This window comes from Bombyx mori, chromosome 1 (genome assembly GCF_030269925.1).
Source record: "Bombyx mori chromosome 1, ASM3026992v2".
NCBI lineage: Eukaryota > Metazoa > Arthropoda > Insecta > Lepidoptera > Bombycidae > Bombyx > Bombyx mori.
Window position 1 is genome coordinate 2,612,097 of NC_085107.1, and position 20,055 is coordinate 2,632,151.

The 20,055-nt window shown below is 37.7% G+C and overlaps 1 protein-coding gene and 1 long non-coding RNA gene across 2 annotated transcripts in view; one reads left to right on the plus strand and one right to left on the minus strand.

The window, feature by feature from the left end:
• Positions 1-27: 27 nt before the first annotated feature.
• LOC101742998 (laminin subunit alpha) overlaps positions 28-20,055 on the minus strand; it is a 67,319-nt gene continuing 47,291 nt past the window's right edge. The window contains exons 38-63 of the mRNA XM_038014239.2: positions 18,063-18,171; positions 17,868-17,982; positions 17,620-17,781; positions 17,327-17,546; positions 16,737-16,846; positions 16,351-16,472; positions 15,934-16,207; positions 15,518-15,679; positions 14,570-14,757; positions 13,599-13,795; positions 13,061-13,194; positions 10,912-11,109; positions 10,516-10,664; positions 9,833-10,111; positions 9,493-9,706; positions 9,017-9,340; positions 8,124-8,307; positions 7,786-7,924; positions 5,105-5,337; positions 4,444-4,548; positions 3,915-4,136; positions 3,306-3,484; positions 2,702-2,941; positions 1,924-2,085; positions 1,030-1,261; positions 28-543 (exon numbers count right to left, since the gene is read on the minus strand). Of these exons, the coding sequence (XP_037870167.2) occupies positions 281-543; positions 1,030-1,261; positions 1,924-2,085; positions 2,702-2,941; positions 3,306-3,484; positions 3,915-4,136; positions 4,444-4,548; positions 5,105-5,337; positions 7,786-7,924; positions 8,124-8,307; positions 9,017-9,340; positions 9,493-9,706; positions 9,833-10,111; positions 10,516-10,664; positions 10,912-11,109; positions 13,061-13,194; positions 13,599-13,795; positions 14,570-14,757; positions 15,518-15,679; positions 15,934-16,207; positions 16,351-16,472; positions 16,737-16,846; positions 17,327-17,546; positions 17,620-17,781; positions 17,868-17,982; positions 18,063-18,171 (4,916 nt within the window). The 3' untranslated portion in view covers positions 28-280. The remainder of the gene's footprint in view (positions 544-1,029; positions 1,262-1,923; positions 2,086-2,701; positions 2,942-3,305; positions 3,485-3,914; positions 4,137-4,443; positions 4,549-5,104; positions 5,338-7,785; positions 7,925-8,123; positions 8,308-9,016; positions 9,341-9,492; positions 9,707-9,832; positions 10,112-10,515; positions 10,665-10,911; positions 11,110-13,060; positions 13,195-13,598; positions 13,796-14,569; positions 14,758-15,517; positions 15,680-15,933; positions 16,208-16,350; positions 16,473-16,736; positions 16,847-17,326; positions 17,547-17,619; positions 17,782-17,867; positions 17,983-18,062; positions 18,172-20,055) is intronic.
• LOC105842507 (uncharacterized) lies at positions 6,385-12,808 on the plus strand. The gene is made up of 3 exons (XR_001140116.4): positions 6,385-6,534; positions 9,556-9,709; positions 10,500-12,808. It is a non-coding gene; the product is annotated as an uncharacterized LOC105842507 (long non-coding RNA).

The window sequence follows — 20,055 nt, forward strand, 5'->3', positions numbered from 1 at the left end:
TTAAATGTTTACAATAAAAGTCGGATCTGTTGTTAGTAATGTATTTGGTTAAGCACAAAACATTATCAAACGGAATTGATATGTATAAAACTTTACAATTAATTTCAATAATTCAATAATTTAACTTTTTGTAATTTATTATTTTTCAGAAATTAATTCATATTAATACATTGCTGTTCGTGATACATTGCTTGTTTTGGTTGTGAACGCAGACAAAAATGATCTGATTGTCGTAAACGTTTTCTTTGTCTGGTCTGGTTTAAGTTTGAGTGTTGTGAAGTTAGTCCTGGGGGCAGACGCCCACGTGAGCTCCGCGGCCCACGGCGGAGTTAGGGACCTTGACCGGCGTCTCTCCAACCACAATGTTCCTCACGCATCCCGTGAAGCCCCTCCGAGAGTGAACCCCTCGCACCTTGTGTATCGGGCGCTCGTGACCGCCGATGTAGAGCGCGGAATGCGTGTCCGTCGATGTGTACGCGCCGATCCCGGGCTTCGAGAAGTGACCGTCGACACCCACCGAGACCACGTACAGAGATTTCACGACTGTCAGACGAATTTCATGAAGATTTATTTAAAAAAGTATTATTAGATGTAAGATTGGTAATAATGGAACGTATGAAGAGAGTGTGGAACCGAGCGTTCAGATGTGAGTCAAAGAAAACGGTAAAAAAGGGAAAAGAGAATGGCAGATAGAATGAGAGAGAAATGGAAGATGGCTAAGACGTATGAATGAGCAAAGCGTAAAAAAGGTGTTAGATATTTTTTTAATAATTATCATATTGTAGAAGATTTCAGAAAAGAGCGATCGGAGCTCTTAGAAGCCACAAAATGATAGCCTTCTTTGAGACACGAGTTCGAAATCTGATTTTTTCTCTATATCTTTATGATATAATAACATAATCGTAACGCATGACGGATGATTATTGTAACGTTAGTGAAACTTCAACCTTACACACAATGGTCGGTAGTGGCGTTCCGGAGACTACTGGTTCGTACTGGTTCTATGCTATCTGTAAACTCTAAACTCACCGTGAATCTTGTGCCAGTTTCCGTCGCACAGGTAATGTTTGTTGCTGAGTTTGTACGTAGCGCGGAACGGTCCGTTTCCGTTCTCGACGTTCGCGACCACTTCGCTGTCGAGCAGCTCAAGCACCATGTAGTCCTTCTTCCCGTGGACGCTGAGCAGCAGCCCCGTGGTGTTACGGGGACGTACCTCCATTGATATAGACACCTCGTCCCCAACTTTGAAGTTCTCTAGCAACTGGGGAGTTTCAGGTCGTGAATAAACATACGCGGGTACTTTTGAATATTATTTTTTATGATTGATTGATACTTGTGGCCCGAAGGTCTTTCCAGTTTCACCAGGTCAGGTGGGCGAGCAAAGGCTCAGCCAGGAGGGGTGCGATTTGCTAACAGCTGCCCGAGCGCCTCCGAAGGAGACCTAACCACCCAAGAGCAGCTACTTCGCGAATGAATCTACTACCGGATCGGAATCGCGACCCGCTGAGAAGATCCGGCGAGAAACTCAGCGGGCTGATGCATGGGTTAGGTTGCACGTCGACCTCTTTGTCGAGTTCGACGAGTACGGTTACCGGTACTTTTGAATTACGAATCGTTTGTCGGACGTCGAAGGTTGTTTTCGTTCCGTAACGATGTCAATTTAAACATATAGTCTGTACGTGGTACATTGCTTGTGTTATGTACATTGCTGTTTTGCTTTGTCAGCTTGTACTATACCATACACGGTTTCCTGGCCGCTTCGCAACACGGCCTACGTACAGATTCTTTAACAGGATTCAAAGTACAACAAAATTCATGAGCGTATCTTTTTTAAATCGAAAGCAATTTTTAAAAATCAAATAATTTTGAAATTATTAAAGAAGAATTGGTAGTTTTTTGGTGAAATGCTACCCGGATCCTTACCTTCAAATAGTTGCTGTGTGTATTGTTCGATGCTTCGAAGTAGACGCCGTCTTCGATGTTATCGACGCATCGCAAGGCGTTCACAGCGTTGCCAATACGAGTCACTTGTTGACCGTTCATGAGAAGTCCCTTGAGGCAGCCCATAAACGGCTGGTAGAAGTTCTGGAAGAAAACAAAAATTGAAAGGCACAAAGAATTACTTGTTGGAGAATCTAGAAAGATCTACATTCATCTACCAATATACTTTTAGAAATGGCGTGGAAATCTTTAGGGTGATGTTTACAGATTTTTTCTATTTGTGTTAAGTTACAGGAATCCAAAGAAATCAAAACGCGAATACAGCCATCCTTGGCTGGCTATCTCGCGCATTAAGCCGGTAAGAGTGACTGCTTTCCGTCAGAAATAGGCAAGGCAGTGGGACCAACAAAATATCACCAATAAATGTCAGTGGAAGACTGCAAGCGCTGGTAAGACACTCCCTATTCTGCAGAGAGAGAGAGAATCTCTCAGTGTTATTCTAAGCTGACATAAGCTGTGTTGTGTATGAATATTGTTGTTAGTTTATGTTGTTGAATAAAATATTAATAGACACATGAATGTCTGTTATATTGCAATTGAACATAAATATGCCGACCGTGTATTAATTCGGGTGAAATAAAAAAAAAGCTATAATTTAATTGAGAGTAATGAAATTAAAATTAAATAAATACAAATTAAATATCACATTTTGACATTAAAAATCTAACATTAATGTTTTTGAATGAAATAATTAACTCACGTCGAAGATCTTCGAAATTCTTTCGTTAACGTATCGCAAGCCTCCGTAATAGTAAGGTGGCGCTAGCGATAGAGGCGTGTTACATGTAACACTGGTTTCCCCGACCATTTCAGAGTCGACGGCCAGTTTACCGTGACCTCCGTTCCGTGTCAGAGTCACCGTGTGCCAGTCTATGTCGTTGTAAGTGTGCGTCGAGGATATTACGCCCGTCTCACCGCCGCAGTTGAACATGTAATGGAGCTGGAAATCATTGTAATAATTAAAGACCGAGTTATTTGAATTGTGACGATATATGTTATATGTTATTGTTTCTTTTATTATTTACATGTTACTTTTATTAAATTTACTTTGCTTTGAGTTAGCCTCTATTAATGACAATTTTATAGAGAGCATCTAGGCACGAACCATTGACATTTTTTTGGTACAATTTTTCCTTACTAGGGAAGACAAGGGGATCTAGGTCCATATAGCCTTCGAACCATAGACAATAAACACACTTGTGTCAAAAGTGACATAAGATTGGCGCGAAAAAAATTAAATTCCCGCCTAATATGTGCTTTGGATACACTATGTACTTAATGTTTTGTTTTCGTGTTCTCCTCACCTTGGCGTCCCTCATGAAAAACGCTAAGAACTGCACGGGGTTCTTATCGTGTGCTGACTCGGCGTAGAATATGACGCCGCCTTGCTTGTCGAAGGTGCGGAACGATATTGTGAGGTCGAACCCTTCCAGTTGTCGACCGGGGAGCTTCGCGTACTCAATACGACTCACGTTACGTGAACCTGCACCGATTTGGTTTTCCTTTAATTATTTATTTAGGAACAATTTAACAAAGGATATAGATAATACAATTATTTTTAAAAGATCAGAGTATGGCCACTAAAAACTTATTTTCATGATTGGATTCATTAAATATTTAGGGTTCCTTAGAATATTTTAGTTTGTATCTAAGTATTTTAGGTTGTTTTTTCATCATAACAGTAAATATCTTGTAGAATTCGTTCAAACCTTCATATTAAGTAATAATGGAATCATCTCATTAACACAATTTATATAACACATACAATTTATAACTGTTAAAACATAAGCAAGATAATATAACCAAGTTAGATAGTAAAATTTACTTGAATTTACTTGACTTGGTCCCCATTTGTTATGATAATGTACTGGATAGTCATACAAACAGAAAAACAAACATGTTTAAACACATACCAAATCTATAGCCTTCATTGGGGTCTCCTAGGCTGTAGTGTGGGTCATAGGCCAAAGCACAGCCTGACTCTGGTTTGGGTGCCGGTCGTTTGGTGGTAGTGGTAGGCGGAGTGGGTGGTGCAGTGATGGGCGCTCGAGTTACTGGAGCCCTGGTCGTCTGCTCTGGTGGTGCGAGTGTTGGCAGCGGTGGTAGTGGTGAGATCGGCCCATTCCTTAGCTTCACTGCGAGTTGTGGATCAATTTTAAAGGTGGTACGGTGGTACAGTTACAGATTTGTCGGCACAATTGATCTTTAGCTTCATGGTTATTATTATTTTGTCTTTTATTGGACATATACCGCCGAGGTTGGATAAGATGCTTAAGAATTTAGAACAACATTTTAAAATAGTTTATGACAAATAGAATAAATTAAAGGAAAAAGAAAATATTTCTACAATAATTATCGTTCGATTTTGGTGGCAAGGGAATAATTAAGTTTCACAATTTAAATGATTCCAAATAATGGACAAAAAAATATTTTCATTATAACCTTTTGCTGTGGTTGTTTCTGGTAATGCATTGACAGGGGAGACGGGCACCGGCTCAGGCATCGGCAGGACATCAGGCGACGTTGGTATCGACCAAGTCACCTTGTCTGTATGACGGTACACAGTTGTCAAAAATCATAAAATATATCGCACCTTTAGAATTGAAGAGGCTAAACTAAAAAAATTTAGAAAATAAATCTGTTTATATGATATGATCTGTTTATAAAAGTCTGAGAGGTAGATGATTAAAAAAAACTTCGCGTTGACGAAGAGGGAATTCAGTCCCCTTCCTGCAAACGAATGTTGGTTTGCTACTAATCTTTTTTACTGTTTTTACACAAAATATTTAATTAACTCAATAAATACAAAAAAAATATTGCATGAATAATGTGATTTAAACTTTACTTTATTACATTCAGTCGAGTTGAGTTTAATTTACTGATTCATGAAAACATAGTTTGATGAATACCAATTTAGTGGACCGACCGACCAAAATAACTGGTAAGGTTGGTAAGGATTGGACGCGAAAGGCAAGAGACCGAAAAGAACGGAGTGCATACGAAGACTACATTAAAGGTTGACACAAGCTAAAGAAGAGAGTTCGATGAATTATCGGAACGACAGACCTAAATTAAATTTGTGGTTAGTTCAATCGATACGCACCTGGATTGACGCCGCCCGTTGTGATCGTCGTGCCGCACCTTCCGAACGTGACGCTGTTATTGCTGAACGGCTCCAGCAGGTTGAGGACCTGCCCGTTGATTGTGGCGTCGCCTATGCAGCCCGTGAACGGGACTTTGCTGCCGAGCGAGCCACTCACCACGTAGCCCGGCTGCACGCCGCCGATGAAGAGAACCCCGTCAAGTATGTGGAGCGGTGGCGGCGCGGTGTCCGTACTGAGGACGTGAATAAAAATTCAATTTGTAGATTCACGCGATTTTTTTTATCTATATATATAAAAATGAAACCCGTTTTCCGTTGTCACGACATAACATGAAAACGACTTGACCGATTTGGCTAATTTTGGTCTTGAATTATTTGTTGAAGTCCAGAGAAGGTTTAAAAGGTTAGATAAATATAAAAATATTCGGAATTAAATAAAAATAACAATTTTGTTTTTCCTTTGAAGTGTCCCCCGTCGGACGGATTCCTTTTGTTTGTTTTAAGTTTATCTTAAACAAAAGTTTAGGTCTTTTATTTATCGATTGAGGCACTACGAAGTCTGCCGGGTCAGCTAGTATCTATATAATAATATTAATACGTGAAGCAAAAACGGGTACCCCTTTTTACAAAAATTCCGCGGTCGGAGCAGTATGAAATTTCTCACACTTATCTATACTAATATTATAAAGAGGAAAGATTTGTTTGTTTGTATTGAATAGGCTCCGAAACTACTGAACCGATTTGAAAAATTCTTTAACTGTTTGGAAGCTACACTATTCCCGAGTGAAATAGGCTATAATCTTTTTTGAAAAAAAAAATAGGGATCCTTACTAAAACTCCAATAATGTAACCCAAGATGTAAAAAAAATACCATAAATATTCTTTACGTCGCATGCCCTGCAATAACTATTCATGATAGAATATAATAATGTACTACAACTTTGTAGAACACATTATTATTTACAAAAAGTGCTACGACAGCATAATAATATGTCTAACTAATAAAGTTATGCCGCAATTTAAAAAAATAAAACAACGTCAGATATCCTTGAAATTTTTGTTAAAGACCCGAGCGGAGCCGGAGCGGTCTAGTAAATAATAAGGAGTGCAGAGTATTAATATATTTTTTTAATTAAGCACAAAAAATACAATAGATCAATAATTGATTTATTTAATTATTAAGAAAAACATTACACACACTACCATGTTTTTAATCCCTTTTAGTGTATACGCAATTTTAGGTATGATATTTACAAATGAAATTCGACACCAATGAATGAATATCCGAACGCAATCATTTTTGTAATGGCAACACAGACTTAGACGCCTAGTGCCCAGCCTAGGTGCCCTGATTCCGAATCAATTTTCTTCAGGACCGGGCGCGAGCTACACTGCTGCTACGTTGCTTCGAAGACCGACGCCTTGAGAAGGTAAGTCTTTTCAAAATCACAAATTCAATTCAAACTGTTGTAAAACTTCTCATTAATTGATAGACATAATTTTTTGCGTGCATCCAGTTTTTATTTGCAACAATTCTTTTTTTAACCGTTTCATTCTCATACTATTATACATAGTATCCTGCATAGGAAACATCTATTGAATTAAATCACTCATCACTCGAGCTCAACCGTTATATCTCTGATAAATTTACACGTTGTCAATGTTTTCTTTTCTTTTTTTTATTTTATTTAAAATACGAGTGTTTGTGGTAGTCTAAAATATACTTTTAACGTTTAAATTTCGACGTAATTCATCGAAAATCCAAGAAATTGCTGATAGATGTGTGTATAAATATAAAGGGGTCCACAATAAGTACATATTAGCTTCTGGGTCTCGCAGACGGATCGATAAGGATGCGCGAGTTGATTTATGAGCGAGGGATGGGGGTAACACGCCCCAGCCTCGTTCTGCACCCGTCTGTCTCATCTTAGCTCGAGAGATGCGCAACGCAATCGACATTTCGATTCACCGTTGCACCGCATAAAGGATCGCGTTTAACACGTGGGATTAGACGTACATTCTACATCGACGAATTATATTTTCGATTCATTGGTTTCGATCTGCAACTGCAAGCACACCAGGTAGGTGCCCTAATAACATTAACTCGTTTATTTAAATAAATTAACAATTGGAAATGATGGAAGTTTTTTTTTTGTTTTTGATAGTGAAACGAATTAACAAAATTTTGTGGGCAAAATAAAATCGTTTAGGCGATAATCGGGACTAGTATACGTGTTACGTGATTTGTTTACCGGCATAAGAACTCGCTTTCAAAGGAGCGCGCGTTCGAAAAATGCTTTACATTATAATAAATAATAATATAGCGTGAATTGTTTTACTAATAATAAAAGTCTGGAAGGAAAAAAGAAAAAAAAAAACAATAACTCACAAAAATAATAAGTTTCAAGAAACACCGTGTTTTTTTTTACTTTAATTATTAGTAAATTTCAATATATTTTGTGTAAATGCAGTGTTCGGATAAAATCAATGATTTGTGCGCATAGGTGTGCGCAGATGCACTTGCGCCCCACCCCCCCGCACTCGGGCGAGTTCAAACCTAGGTTGACCCGTGCTGCACAAAATGGCCGCCGAAACATCTAGACCACTCAGCCCCGTTAAGGTTTTTTTAAAAAGCATTTATTTTCTCTGAAACAAATTCCGTTCTTTCGAATCTTACCCACCTGAAGTAATCGAAGTCGTCGACTACTAGTTTGAGGGCGCTAGTGTTGTGCGTCACCGTCAACACGTGCCACTGTGAGTCGTTATACGTGTTCAATCCAGTGTCGAGTTGTTCCCTTTGACTCACAACAACGAGTTTGCCTGTTTAAAAACGAGATAAACGAATATTTAGTGAACGAACCCGTTCAATTCCAGTTTCATTACAATACATTCGTTCCGGGTCGTGATATATTATAATAAAAATAAAAACGGCTAATTTAGTGGAAGCGGTCCTTAATAATAGGTCTAAAATGTTTGGTAAATTCAAATGAAGCAAAATCTAAAAGTAAATAGTACGGACCGTTTACGAGCGATAGAGATATGCTGTCGGGCATTATCGCGGTCTGTGTCCTGCTGACGTAGACGAATAGGAGTCCGTTAGGTTTTGCGGTCTTGAACTTGAGGGTCAGCTGCGGGTTCTCGCTGGTCACGTCGACGAAGCGAAGGTAGCTGTCAGTACCGTTGAACGATACCAACGAAGCGAACTGAAAGACGGTTTGTTGCTGTACTGAAACGTGCTCATAGTGTCACCACCACGTGGTCACTAGGCATTCAAAATTATTATTTTGAATATCGATTCCTTTGTTTTCATCTGATCGATCATTCGGAACTAAAATTTTATTAAGGCGTCGCGCTCAGATCATCGACGAAACTCTAACAAAAATGGATGTAACAAAAACAATACTTTCTTTTTATCAAACTAAATGTACTAATAATATTCAAAAGCTAGAGAGCTCGGACATTTTTAAATGTAACTATAATAATTGAGATTTGATGTCAAATGCAGTGTTATAGTTAATAGTGAGTTTGCGATCTGATTGTGAGTGATGTGATATCATTTCTTTTAGACCGTATTTTAAAATCAGTATTTCTTTATTTGTACTGAAACAAAATGGCTGCTCTAACTTCTGATTTCTTCGATATGCGCAAATGCTCTTGTGCGCAGATCAAGTATGCGCAAATATCTTGTGCGCAGATTAAGTGTGCGCAGATAGCTGGTGCGTAAAGGAGTAATGCGCAGATGTTCCGCTCCTTCCATCCGGAGAAGCCTCAGTAAGGTAGACTTATGCCGTACAAAGTGCGTTCTAATTTTAAATTACATATTCATAATAAAATCTAAATATATTGGGTTGTAACTTCAAGTATTTCTTTGATCGTTACAGCAATCAAAGGCTTCAATTCTATAAAGCTCACCTGGCATCCATACGCCATGCCGATCGATTCTAGATTCTCACTGAGATCCAGGTTTACTCCGTTGATGCTGATCTGCCTCATACAACCGTCGAAGCCTCGATCCGGCACTTGCAGTATTCCTTTGTTGTTCCCTCCGAAGTTCATAGTGTCTAAGCTCGGTATGTCGGCGCTGGGCGAATTGGACTCCGCTTTGAGCACCTCGTTGTCCACGGTCAGAGAGCACTTGGCAAGGAACCGGCGAGCGTCCAATTTATGCCATTTACCATCATTGTATGCTCGGGTTGTGCCAACTATTATCAAATCCTCTGTGTTGCCTAATGACACCTTAGAACAATAATGATTTTATTTTAACAAACGAAATTCTCTGTCAATGCGAAGGGGGGTTACAATGAGTCAATGCGGAGGGGGCTACAAACAAAACGTAATTAAATGAAGATAAATATTTAAATTTTACAATAATTATAAAATAAAAATACCTGCAAGTAAACCCTTCCATCTTGCATCAGTAATGAGAAGAAATATCCTCCTTCCCCGACCAGGTATATCAAGCCGTTCGGAGCGTACGTGCGGAAGAAGAGAAGCACTTGATTAGATTGAGGCGTCAAATAACCTCGGCCAGCCATCGTGGCATATCCACGGCCATCGAACCTGTACTCTTGAGGGCCAGACTGCGAGGAGATCAATTTATCCCTGGTAAAATAATTTTTATATAAGATTTATAATAATATGTAGATATCTGTAAATTGTAAGGTACTAAATATAGTTTTCTAAATGGGTTTGAGTTGATGGGGTTTGAAAACAGTATTTTGTACATACCTCTGTCTGGCTCCCTTCAGTTTATTGGCACTGACAAAGTTCCATAAGCCAACTGGTGTATCTCCAATCATCAGCTCTTCTATTTGACCTTCGAAGGCTGGAAAACTAATACCCTGGAGTTTGGCATCGGAAGGCACTCCACCCACGTACAACTTGGACTTTTCTTTGTCCAGGTTGAAGATAGTATGATGTCCGGGTAAGTCAGCCTCCTTGGAGTGGATAGTATCCGTTCCATTGTCCAGGCTCTCGCGGATTGAGAGTTTTACTCGACGACCCAATCTGCACATTATTTAGTCTTAGAAAAAAAACCAGTAGACGCGCGTCTAAAAGAACTGGTTCATAGGCTAGACTGAAAATTTCTTGTTGTGTGTAATAATTTTATTTATTTCTTTTGCGAAACGCATTGTAAGTCGTACAAAACTAGAGTGTCAATAACAAACTTGTTGCTTTGTTATAAGTTAAATTTATAATCATATAATTCAGCAATAAAGCTAGGAAAACTAGCAACTTGTGCACCAGATTGATGTCAGAGTTTAATACGCTTTACACTGCGGACTCACACGTTTTATATCAAGCTATTTGGAATATGGTAAATTAATATTTTATTAATTTCGATTTCAAGAGAGGATCCTTCACAAAGGATTTTCAAAGGTATTTTTGATAATAGGGTTCTGTGGAGTTACCTGTCAACGATGACTTGGTACCAGCGGTTGTCGGCAACCATCTTGTCAATGGAGACCCTCGCCGGATCCTGGCCAGGTTCGGAGCTGTCCCCGATGTCCATCACTACATACGGGTATCCGTTCTGAATGCCGATCACCATGTAGTCGTCCTAAAAAACGGTAGTGTGAAATATTAGAAATTGTGTTGAAGTGTTGTGAGTGCGTTACATGTGTGAGTGTGTGTTTTTATGATGTGCGCGTGTTACGAAGTGAGTGTGAGTTTGTGTGTTATATAGTGCCGGTTATATTTAGTGCGTGTACTCATGAGTGCGTTATAAGTTTATTGTATGCTGTAATATGGTACAAATCATTGTTATGTTGTTAATAGTGTAAGAATATTATGATTTTAAGACATACCGATTTGGTTCTCCTCAGCATGGTTCCCTTAGGGTTGCCGAGGTACAGAATGAAGCCATCCTTTTCCTTTGTTCGGAAGTATGCCGACACGTGCGTGGAGGTTGACATCTCATCGACCGTATCCGGTAGGCGGGGTTGCAATGTCGACCACCGATCAAACGTCACTCCAACTTGAATGCGATTAGCTACCGTACGCGCCTGGGGTTAAGAGAGAAGCGTTAATTTTGTAATGAAATTTCTTTTCGAAACTAGTCGGGGTAGGTGGGAAGGGTGAACTTACAAAAATAAATAAACAGAATACAAAACCGCGTAATCATATATATAAATGTCTTATCATGAAAATTACCGTGCATCATTATTACAAAATACGCGATTTGTAAATTATTATAGATAAAAAAATATAGAATGAATAAATCAACAAAAAGCTAGTCAATTAACTTTTGGTCACCGTATCACAAATTCCGACTCAACAAAATTAATATGTAAATAAAAAATTATAAGTAATTTCTATTCGGTCGCGGTAAAACAAACTAAATTCAAGAATACGATATTCATTATAACTAAAAAAATGTTACCTGCCTATTTACTGAACTGAAAAAAAAACACAAGCCTATTTAATGAATTGAAATGATTGGGTTAAACAAATTTCTAAGAAACAGCGGAAGGAGGAATTCTCTTAAGCATATTAGAGTAAATCTCGTTTTGTCGGTAAATCCAATAGGGTCAAAGAAAACATTTAAATTGAAAAAAAGTATGTATGTGTAATCACAGCAGATAAACCAACAAACAATAAGTGGTCGCGGTAGAGCAAACTAAATTCGGAATACGATATTCATTAAAACAAAAAAAAAACACAAGCCTATTTATGAATTGAAATGATTGGGTTAAACAAATTTCTAAGAAACAGAAGAAGGAGGAATCCTCTTAAGCATATTAGAGTAAATCTCGTTTTGTCGGTAAATCCAATATGGTCAAAGAAAACATTTAAATTGAAAAAAGTATGTATGTGTAATCACAGTAGATAAACCAACAAACAATAAATAAGTGGTCGCGGTAGAACAACCTAAATTCAGAATATGTTATTCCATAAAGTTACAAAAAAATGTTACCAGCCTATTTACTGAATTGGAATTAATGCGTTAAGTAAATATTTAAGAAACACGGAAAGGGGTGATCCCCTTAGGCGTATTAGAATAAATCTCAATTTATCGGTCAATCCAATATGGTAAACATGAAAATAAAAATTGAACAAAAATATGATTGTGTAATCACAGTAGATAACCCAATAAACAATAAGTGGTCGTGGTAGAGCAAACTAAATTCGTAATATGATATTCATTAAAATAAAAAAAATGTTACTAGCCTATTTACTGAATTTGAATTAATTCGTTAAACAAATAGCTAAGAAACAGAGGAAAGAGGATCCTCTTAGGCATATTAGAATAATTCTCATTTTGTTGGTCAATCATGGTCACTTTGAAAAAATTTAAAATTAAAATTTAAAATTGGTATAACAAACTAAATTCAGAATACGTTATTAATTAAAACTATAAAAATGTTATATGCCTATTTACTGAATTGGATTTAATGGGTTTAACAAATTTCTAAAAAACAGAGGAAGAGGGGATCCTATTAGGCATATTAGAGTAATTCTCACTTTTTCAGTCAATGCAATAGGGTCATTTTGAAAAAAAAATAAAAATAATAATAATTATGTTTGTGTAATCACAAGTAGATAAATCAAAAAACGATAAGTGGTCGCGGTGGAACAAACTAAATTCGGAATACGATATTCATTAAAACTAAAATGCTAAAAATGCTACATGCCTATTTACTGAAATGGAATTAATGCGTGAAATAAATATCTAAGAAATCGAGGAGGACCATCTTAGTCATATTCGATAAAAAATATACGCAACCGCGATCATTTTAAAACCTTCGTGAGTACTAAGCGAAACATAAATATGGTCCACGGGCTAGCAAAAATCCACCCTAAGTTGGCATACTTCTGGCATTGGACAAGAGTAAAAAAAAAAAAGAAAAAAAGCAAATAGTTTTTACGAGACCGAATAGACTAGCAAACATTGGCAGAAACTTGTCTAAAACATTACGTAGGCCTTGGTAATAATACCAGACTCTGCACGAGTACCTGTTCGACTAAGTCCTTAAGTTTCTGAAGTTTTTCGTCTGCGTCTCGACGTCGTCTCTCCAAATCTTCTTGACGCATCTTCACGGTGTGATACGATGACGAGATTTGCGGCTCCATGTCATTGATGTTTTTAACTGTTACCGAAAAAAAAAAAAAACGTATAAATAAATGTTCTGTGAGTAATATAATAATTTGAGTGCGCCAGGGACCACGGTACTCGATGTAGGCTGGTGCAAAATAATAACGTGGATTTATGTTATGTTCGAAAAAAAAAAAAAAAAACTATAAAATTGTTATAAAATGTTAACAAAAAAAAAACCAAAAAAGAAAAGAAGAGAATGTTGTAACAAGATGTCTTCAAGCATGTTTGCATTTGCACAATAATCAAAAATAACATTTGTTTTTTTTTTCTGTGACACTGTATTTGTATCGGTCGGGAGGAAGTCCCACCCAGTTGGGTCACGGCCGGCCAAGAAAACAATTGTCCTTTCTACTGTGCGAGTCGTTGTTGAAGAAGTCACGCTGTTGTCAAACTTACGGTGGCTCTCAACATTCGAAGTCATTTTCTGGCCCTCGTCAGCCAGCTTGGGCAGGGTCTGGGCCCAGTCCTTGCTGGTCGCGAGCTCGGGTCCTAGATGTGACATGACGCTGAAGGTGGTTCCGATCGTTGCATTTACTCTGTCTGCTTTGTTCGTCTCTTCTTCTAAGGTAACCGTTGTTAATGGCGGAAGCGAACTGTGCGAAGCGAAGTATTATTTTTGTTAAATATATGTGTAAAGTGTATGTTTTAATATGTACAATGAAACGTCAGCCGTTTTCGTATGAAACACTTAATATGGATAGGTTCGAAACCCAAAGAAATCAATATTTAGGGTTAGGTGTAATCATAACCTAGCCCAAATGTTTTTTTTGGAACATGCTTTTTGTGGTTATGTGTGTGAATATATAGAAGATTTAAATAATTGTGTAGAAAAAAAAAGTATTTATGTGTGTTTTATAAGTATAACATTTTAATACTCAGTAGATAGATACAGACACATTCAGCTACATAATAAGTAGTATATATATGGAACGTGCATGCTGCATTTACACTTGAGGTTACAAGTCTCATTGTATTTTAATCAAAGTGGTAAGTAGACAAAATTATATATAACACTTTTTTTTTCTCTAGTCTTCAAAGTAGGTACATCTTTCCACACTATCAATATCCATTAGGAACCAACACACTCGGCTTTTTATTTAACAACAAAACCACAATGCACAGATTAGGAGCATCCGATAACTAACATGACCGCTGTATATATTCTTAAGTTTTTACAGGTAGTAAATGTTGTGTGATGTAGTAGCTAGGCAAACGATAGTTCTCGAATATTTAAAAAATAAATTCAAAAGGGCCGTTTAAACGTTTAGCGAGAAACTAAAGGCCCGATTCAAAGAAAACGGCTGACGGAATTTGTGCAAAAAAAAACCTATTAGGATAATCGTTTGACTGAGTCAAGTGTTACTTACAGTTGTATAGCGTTGTCGTCATCGTCGGCCCTGCTCAAGTGGTCTCGGATCTTTCTGAGCACCTCCTCGGTGGCGGTGAGGTTGGGTAGGAGCTTTTGGTCGACGGCGTGTTGGGCCTTGGTGGCGTCCGCCAGCAGCGATGAGGATCGCTCGCGGGCCGGACGTACGCGCTCGTCCAGAATACGATTCTACGGAACATTGGATACGTACTAATCTCATATTTAACGGTCGAAGTCTCCGATAGCGTCGTCCGGTTTAGTGGTAAGTGACATGGTCACTACACGAGGGGGTCGCGGGTTCGAATCCCGCCAAGGGAAGATATTTGTATGATAAATATAAAATGTCTTTTTCAGGGTTATGGATGTATATTATATATATAATATATATATGTGTATATATATGTATGTCTATAATAAAAATCTTACATTCATTTCCGTTATCTAGATCTGTAACACAAGTTCTTTACGAACTTAGCACGGGACCAGTTAACGTGGCGTGATCGTTAGTAAATATATATTTATATATAAAAAAAAAAGTATTGTTCCGTTTATTATGTATGCCCGGCTCCCGCGCACAAGAAACGTCTTAGCGTGGAGCCCGAAAAGTTATTGACGGTATAAAGTCACATAATAAAGCTCTACAGGCTGGTCGGAATGGTGACAGAAGAAGGAATTCTTTCGAATAGAATACCGGCAAAGGAACGGGGAACAAAAACAAAACTATTTAATTAAAATATTTTTACATACATACATATTAGACAAAACTAATTAATTAAAATATTTTTTTTACTACTCTACTTTTTTTTTTAATATTAGGTATTCATTGAAGAATCGTAATCTCTTAATCTTTTACATGTTCTTCTTTTACAATTTCCGACGCGTCCAAATACAGAACGGGTATTCGAGGGCGCCGGTGTCCGTTCGTAATAAAAAGAATAGTGCAACTCACGAGTTTGGTAACGTTAGCCACAGCATCCTCCGCTTCTTTAGCTGCCTCCTTCGCCTTGTTGATCTCCTGGTAGATGGAGGAGTACGCCGACGCCGCGGTGTAAGCGTGTTGAGTGCGGCTGTTGTTGTTCTCCCGCTCGGCTAGTTCGCGCAGGCTATCCGCCTACACAACAATGAAACTCCTTACCGAACCCCTGACATAGCTCACGTTACACGAGACCACAGAACACACCACACGCGTCACACATCCGCAAATCAACGCTTTCCTATTAATTCGATATTTTTCCGAGTCACGTTTCAAGTGCCCATTACAGGTACCTCATTTACACTATTCGACCGCACTTAGTTGAACGGTATTCGATTAGTGATAATTGCATGACCGCGGACGGTGATGTATGAAAACGCGCCGATATTTACCCTCCTCCTGAGCATGGTGGCGTGGTGCGTAGCCTCGGACGTTAGGTGCTCGAACTGCGGCAGTTCTCCGGTGAGGGCGTCGAGCCGGTCGGCGACGTCCCGGTTGGCGGCGTCGAGGTCCGCCGCCGCTCGACCCGCGCCCGCCAGCCTCGCGCCGACCGCCATGTTGTTGTACGTCGCGTTGCCGATGTCGTACGCCGCGTCGATGAGGTCCCCCATCGCCGCCGTGTTCAGTTTCGTAACAGAGTTCACTTTGTTGCCGAATTTCGATAACCTATAAGCAATCGAGTACACGGCTCAGTCGGATGATTGTCGGATAGTTCTTTTTTTTTTTTTTTTTCCCCCGGAAATCAAAGTTATTGTAATTGATAACCGGAATTAAGTAATAATTGTTAATGATTAAGTCGGAAATCGAACCTGTTTTTAGTATTTAGCTCCTCTGCAGTGTGGGCAGTGTGCTGCGCCAGATCGGTGTACTCCAGCATATCGTCTAGCTTGTCTTTGAGCTCGCGGGTCGCGTTAACGAGCGACTCGAATTTCTGTACAAAAACACAACTAGATTTACTTCACATGGTTATGATTTATTTTCGTAATATTTAGCGTTATGCCTAGATTAGTTAGTTGCCCGTTGCCTAGATGTTACAGAGTATACATACGCATTTAGTTTGGCGGTTCATTGAAACGTGACGTTTCGTTTCACTATTGCTAGATCACTCAGAGGCTTAGCATCGAATGCAACAAAACAGCTCTTAATGTTAGTTCGAGTTCTGAATTAGGACAAGATCGGGGCGATGGGAACTTGCCTTGGCTTGTTCGTTGACCGGTTGCACGAAAAAGTTCATACGTTCGATTTGCGTGGTCGTGTTCAGGAATACAGCTTCTGCTTGTTGTTTCTTTGGCACCAAGTCTTTGTCTATCAGGAAAAGAGCGCTAACAATTACAAAATTACACTAAACTTCATCGATTGAAATGTTCACACGTTTAGTTTGCATTCACAATCAATCAAAAGCCTTGATTACATGGTTAGGTGACCGATATACGAATGTTGCACTTTTACTGCACATACAAACGTAATGATTTTGACTGATTAGTTGTGCGCGTTTAGAATGCTTCTCGTTTTTTTTTTTTTTTTTTATTCGTTTTCACCACAGATAATCTAGGCGTACGAAATTAGAAGTCCATTTAAATAGGTCTAGTTAACTGTGCCAGTGCATTGAAATTTTCTGATGCAAACGGAATATAGATTTAATCATTAAAAACCACGTGGAAGTCCTGTTTCATTGGCAAATTTTTTTTGGCGGATTACAATAAATTTTGTTTTGTATCAGCCTCGGAGGCTAAAGGAAATTACTCGATACGACTTTCGCTTTAGAGTCGCATCATCAGAACTTACCGGCGATGTCATCTCTTATCTGCCTCGCTTCGGTTAGTGCGCTGTCGACCTTCGGCTGCTGGCTGAGTTCGAGTCCGGTGGCCAGGTCGGCCACGTGCTTGACGACTTCGGTGGCCTCCCGCGCGCTCTCCCTGACCGCTGCTAATGTCCTCTCCGCGTCTTCCGCTAGTTTCGCGGCGCGACTTATTTGTTTGTCGCTGTCAGTCGCCGCAAATTCCGCCTGCATACATTAAAATGAAATTTAAATACATAATTTAAAAAAAAAAATATGTATATATATTAAGTAAACTCACCGATCTGAGTAGGTTCTTAGCACTGGTTTCCAAGGTCTTGATAGACGATGTGACTTCGCCGATATCGACGGTCTTCAATTGCGCGACTTTTGGACGAAGCAGTTCGGTTTGATTGGATATGTAGTTGAGGCGTTGCGTCGTGAAGAACGAGTCCGCCTTGTCCTGTTTGTTATGAGCGGGAAAACTCATTAGCGGATCCCAAAAGAAAATTAGAGCCGTGATAAAAAAAAAGACTCACGGTATATTACCTTAAAGTCCATTGTTTCATTAGCGAGTAGCGCGCTTAGATCTTCGACCGAGAATATTAGGGCATCTGTACACGAGTCGCATTCGAGGCATCCTTCTTGCGGAATCAAAACCCACCTGTAGCGAATTGCAAAACGAATTTAGAGAGCATTAGTCATACCTAAAAGTTATAGGCTATATAGTTTTTTTTTTATTACCTTTCTGGACACCGATCACACTTCTCTCCTATGACACCCGGCAAGCACTCACACTGCCCGGTGGCGTTACACATAAAGCCAACTGAATACCCCGTATTGCAGTTACAATCTGAAAACGAGCATTTTACATTTTTTTCAGTCCTACACTTAGTGTATATATATAATATTAACATTACGTTATCTGTGTAGTATATTTTCCAGCACATATAATATTCGTGTTTATTACTTATTATTCGCATGTATTTTTCATATGATACAGCACTGCACTGTTATATATTTTATTATGTATATATTTATTTATTTATTTATATTGACGTATATTATCGGAGCATGTTTAGGCTGTGAATAAAATTGGCGTCGGTTACAATTTAGACGAGGTAGCCTGATCGCCATTAAACAAAGACTATTAAAATATGCGGATACGTTCGTTATGTTCATTTAAAAAAGTTAAAGTAAAAATTGAACACTAAAGTAACAATAAAAAACCACAAAATAAGAATGTAAAATTCCCGAGACGGTTTTTATCAGGACATGGCATAAACTTTCAAATCGGGTATTAGAATTTTTGTAATCGAATTAAAAAAATATATAAATATGTTAAAAAGAGATAAGAAAAAATTTTAAAATTCGGGTCTCAAGCAAGGTGGGCAATTAAAAATAATAAAATATTGTTTTGTAAAACTTTGTCGATATATTAATTAAAAGAATAATTGTTATATATTATTTCCACGGCAAGAAAAATAAAATAAAAAACAAAAAAATATGTATAAAATAATATTGAACAATAGAATAATATATTTAAAAATTTACAATATGTATAATTTTATTTAAGTACTAAAATTATGAAAATACCAAATGAAATAAAAAATAACATGTTAAATTATAAATCTGAAAATCAAAGAAATGCATACATAAATAATTAAACATATATTGTGTATATGTAATATAATTCAATCAAAAACGCATATATTCAGAAAATAAAAATAAAACAAATAAAGAATATAAATATAGCCGACAAAAAATTTAATTTCAATTTCAAAATATATAAATGTACATAATATTATATGCTTATTAATAATCCATCCAAAAAAACAATAAAAATATATGAAAAATACTTAAAACAACAGTGTTGCATTTTTACTTAAATAAAACTAAATCTATAGTATAAATAAATATATTTAAGTGCCCACGACACAAAAGACACAGAGTACAACCATACATAAATATTAAAAAAATTATTCTTATTTTAATTCTGAATTAAACTGAACATATTACGTCACTTATATTTTAATATAACAACATACACTTTTAACTAAAACTAACTATAAAGGTGAAATATGTAATTGTAAAGAAAACGCCAGCAATGTAACACTATTTATGTAATATGATAAACTTGTGTACATTATCTGTGTAAAATGTTAAAATCAATATTGAAAAAAAAAGAAAAGATAAAAACAAAGAGAAAGAGAATGAAAGATATAAAGAATAAAGATAAGCCCGCTGAGTTTCTTACGCCGGTTCTTCTCAGGACGGGGCGTAGTTTTCCGAACCGGTGGTAGATGGATTTTTTTGAATATATTAAAAGAAAAAAATTTCAACAAAAAAAAACAAAAAAACAATGTTGAAATATATAATTTTAAAACGGATTCTGTCTTTTATTGTACTACTATCCCAACCTTTACCCTTATTTTCCTCTATTTTGTTTGGCTATCTCAACTATTAAACTGAAAATGCTTCGCGGCGGAAATAGGCAGGGTGGTGGTACCTACCCGTGAGGACTCATAAGACGCCCTTCCAATGATGATAAATCTCAAGAAGCACCAAGAAAAAAGTTGAAAGCGATTACCATGCGCACGTATGAACTGGGACATGAAAAAATAAAGCCGTAACCCTTCTACGATAGGTAGTGTATTGAATAAAGTATTTTTGCGAAAGACTGGTCACTTCTGCCAGTTGAACATTGAGAAACGTGGTTTTAATTTCCTCATCATCA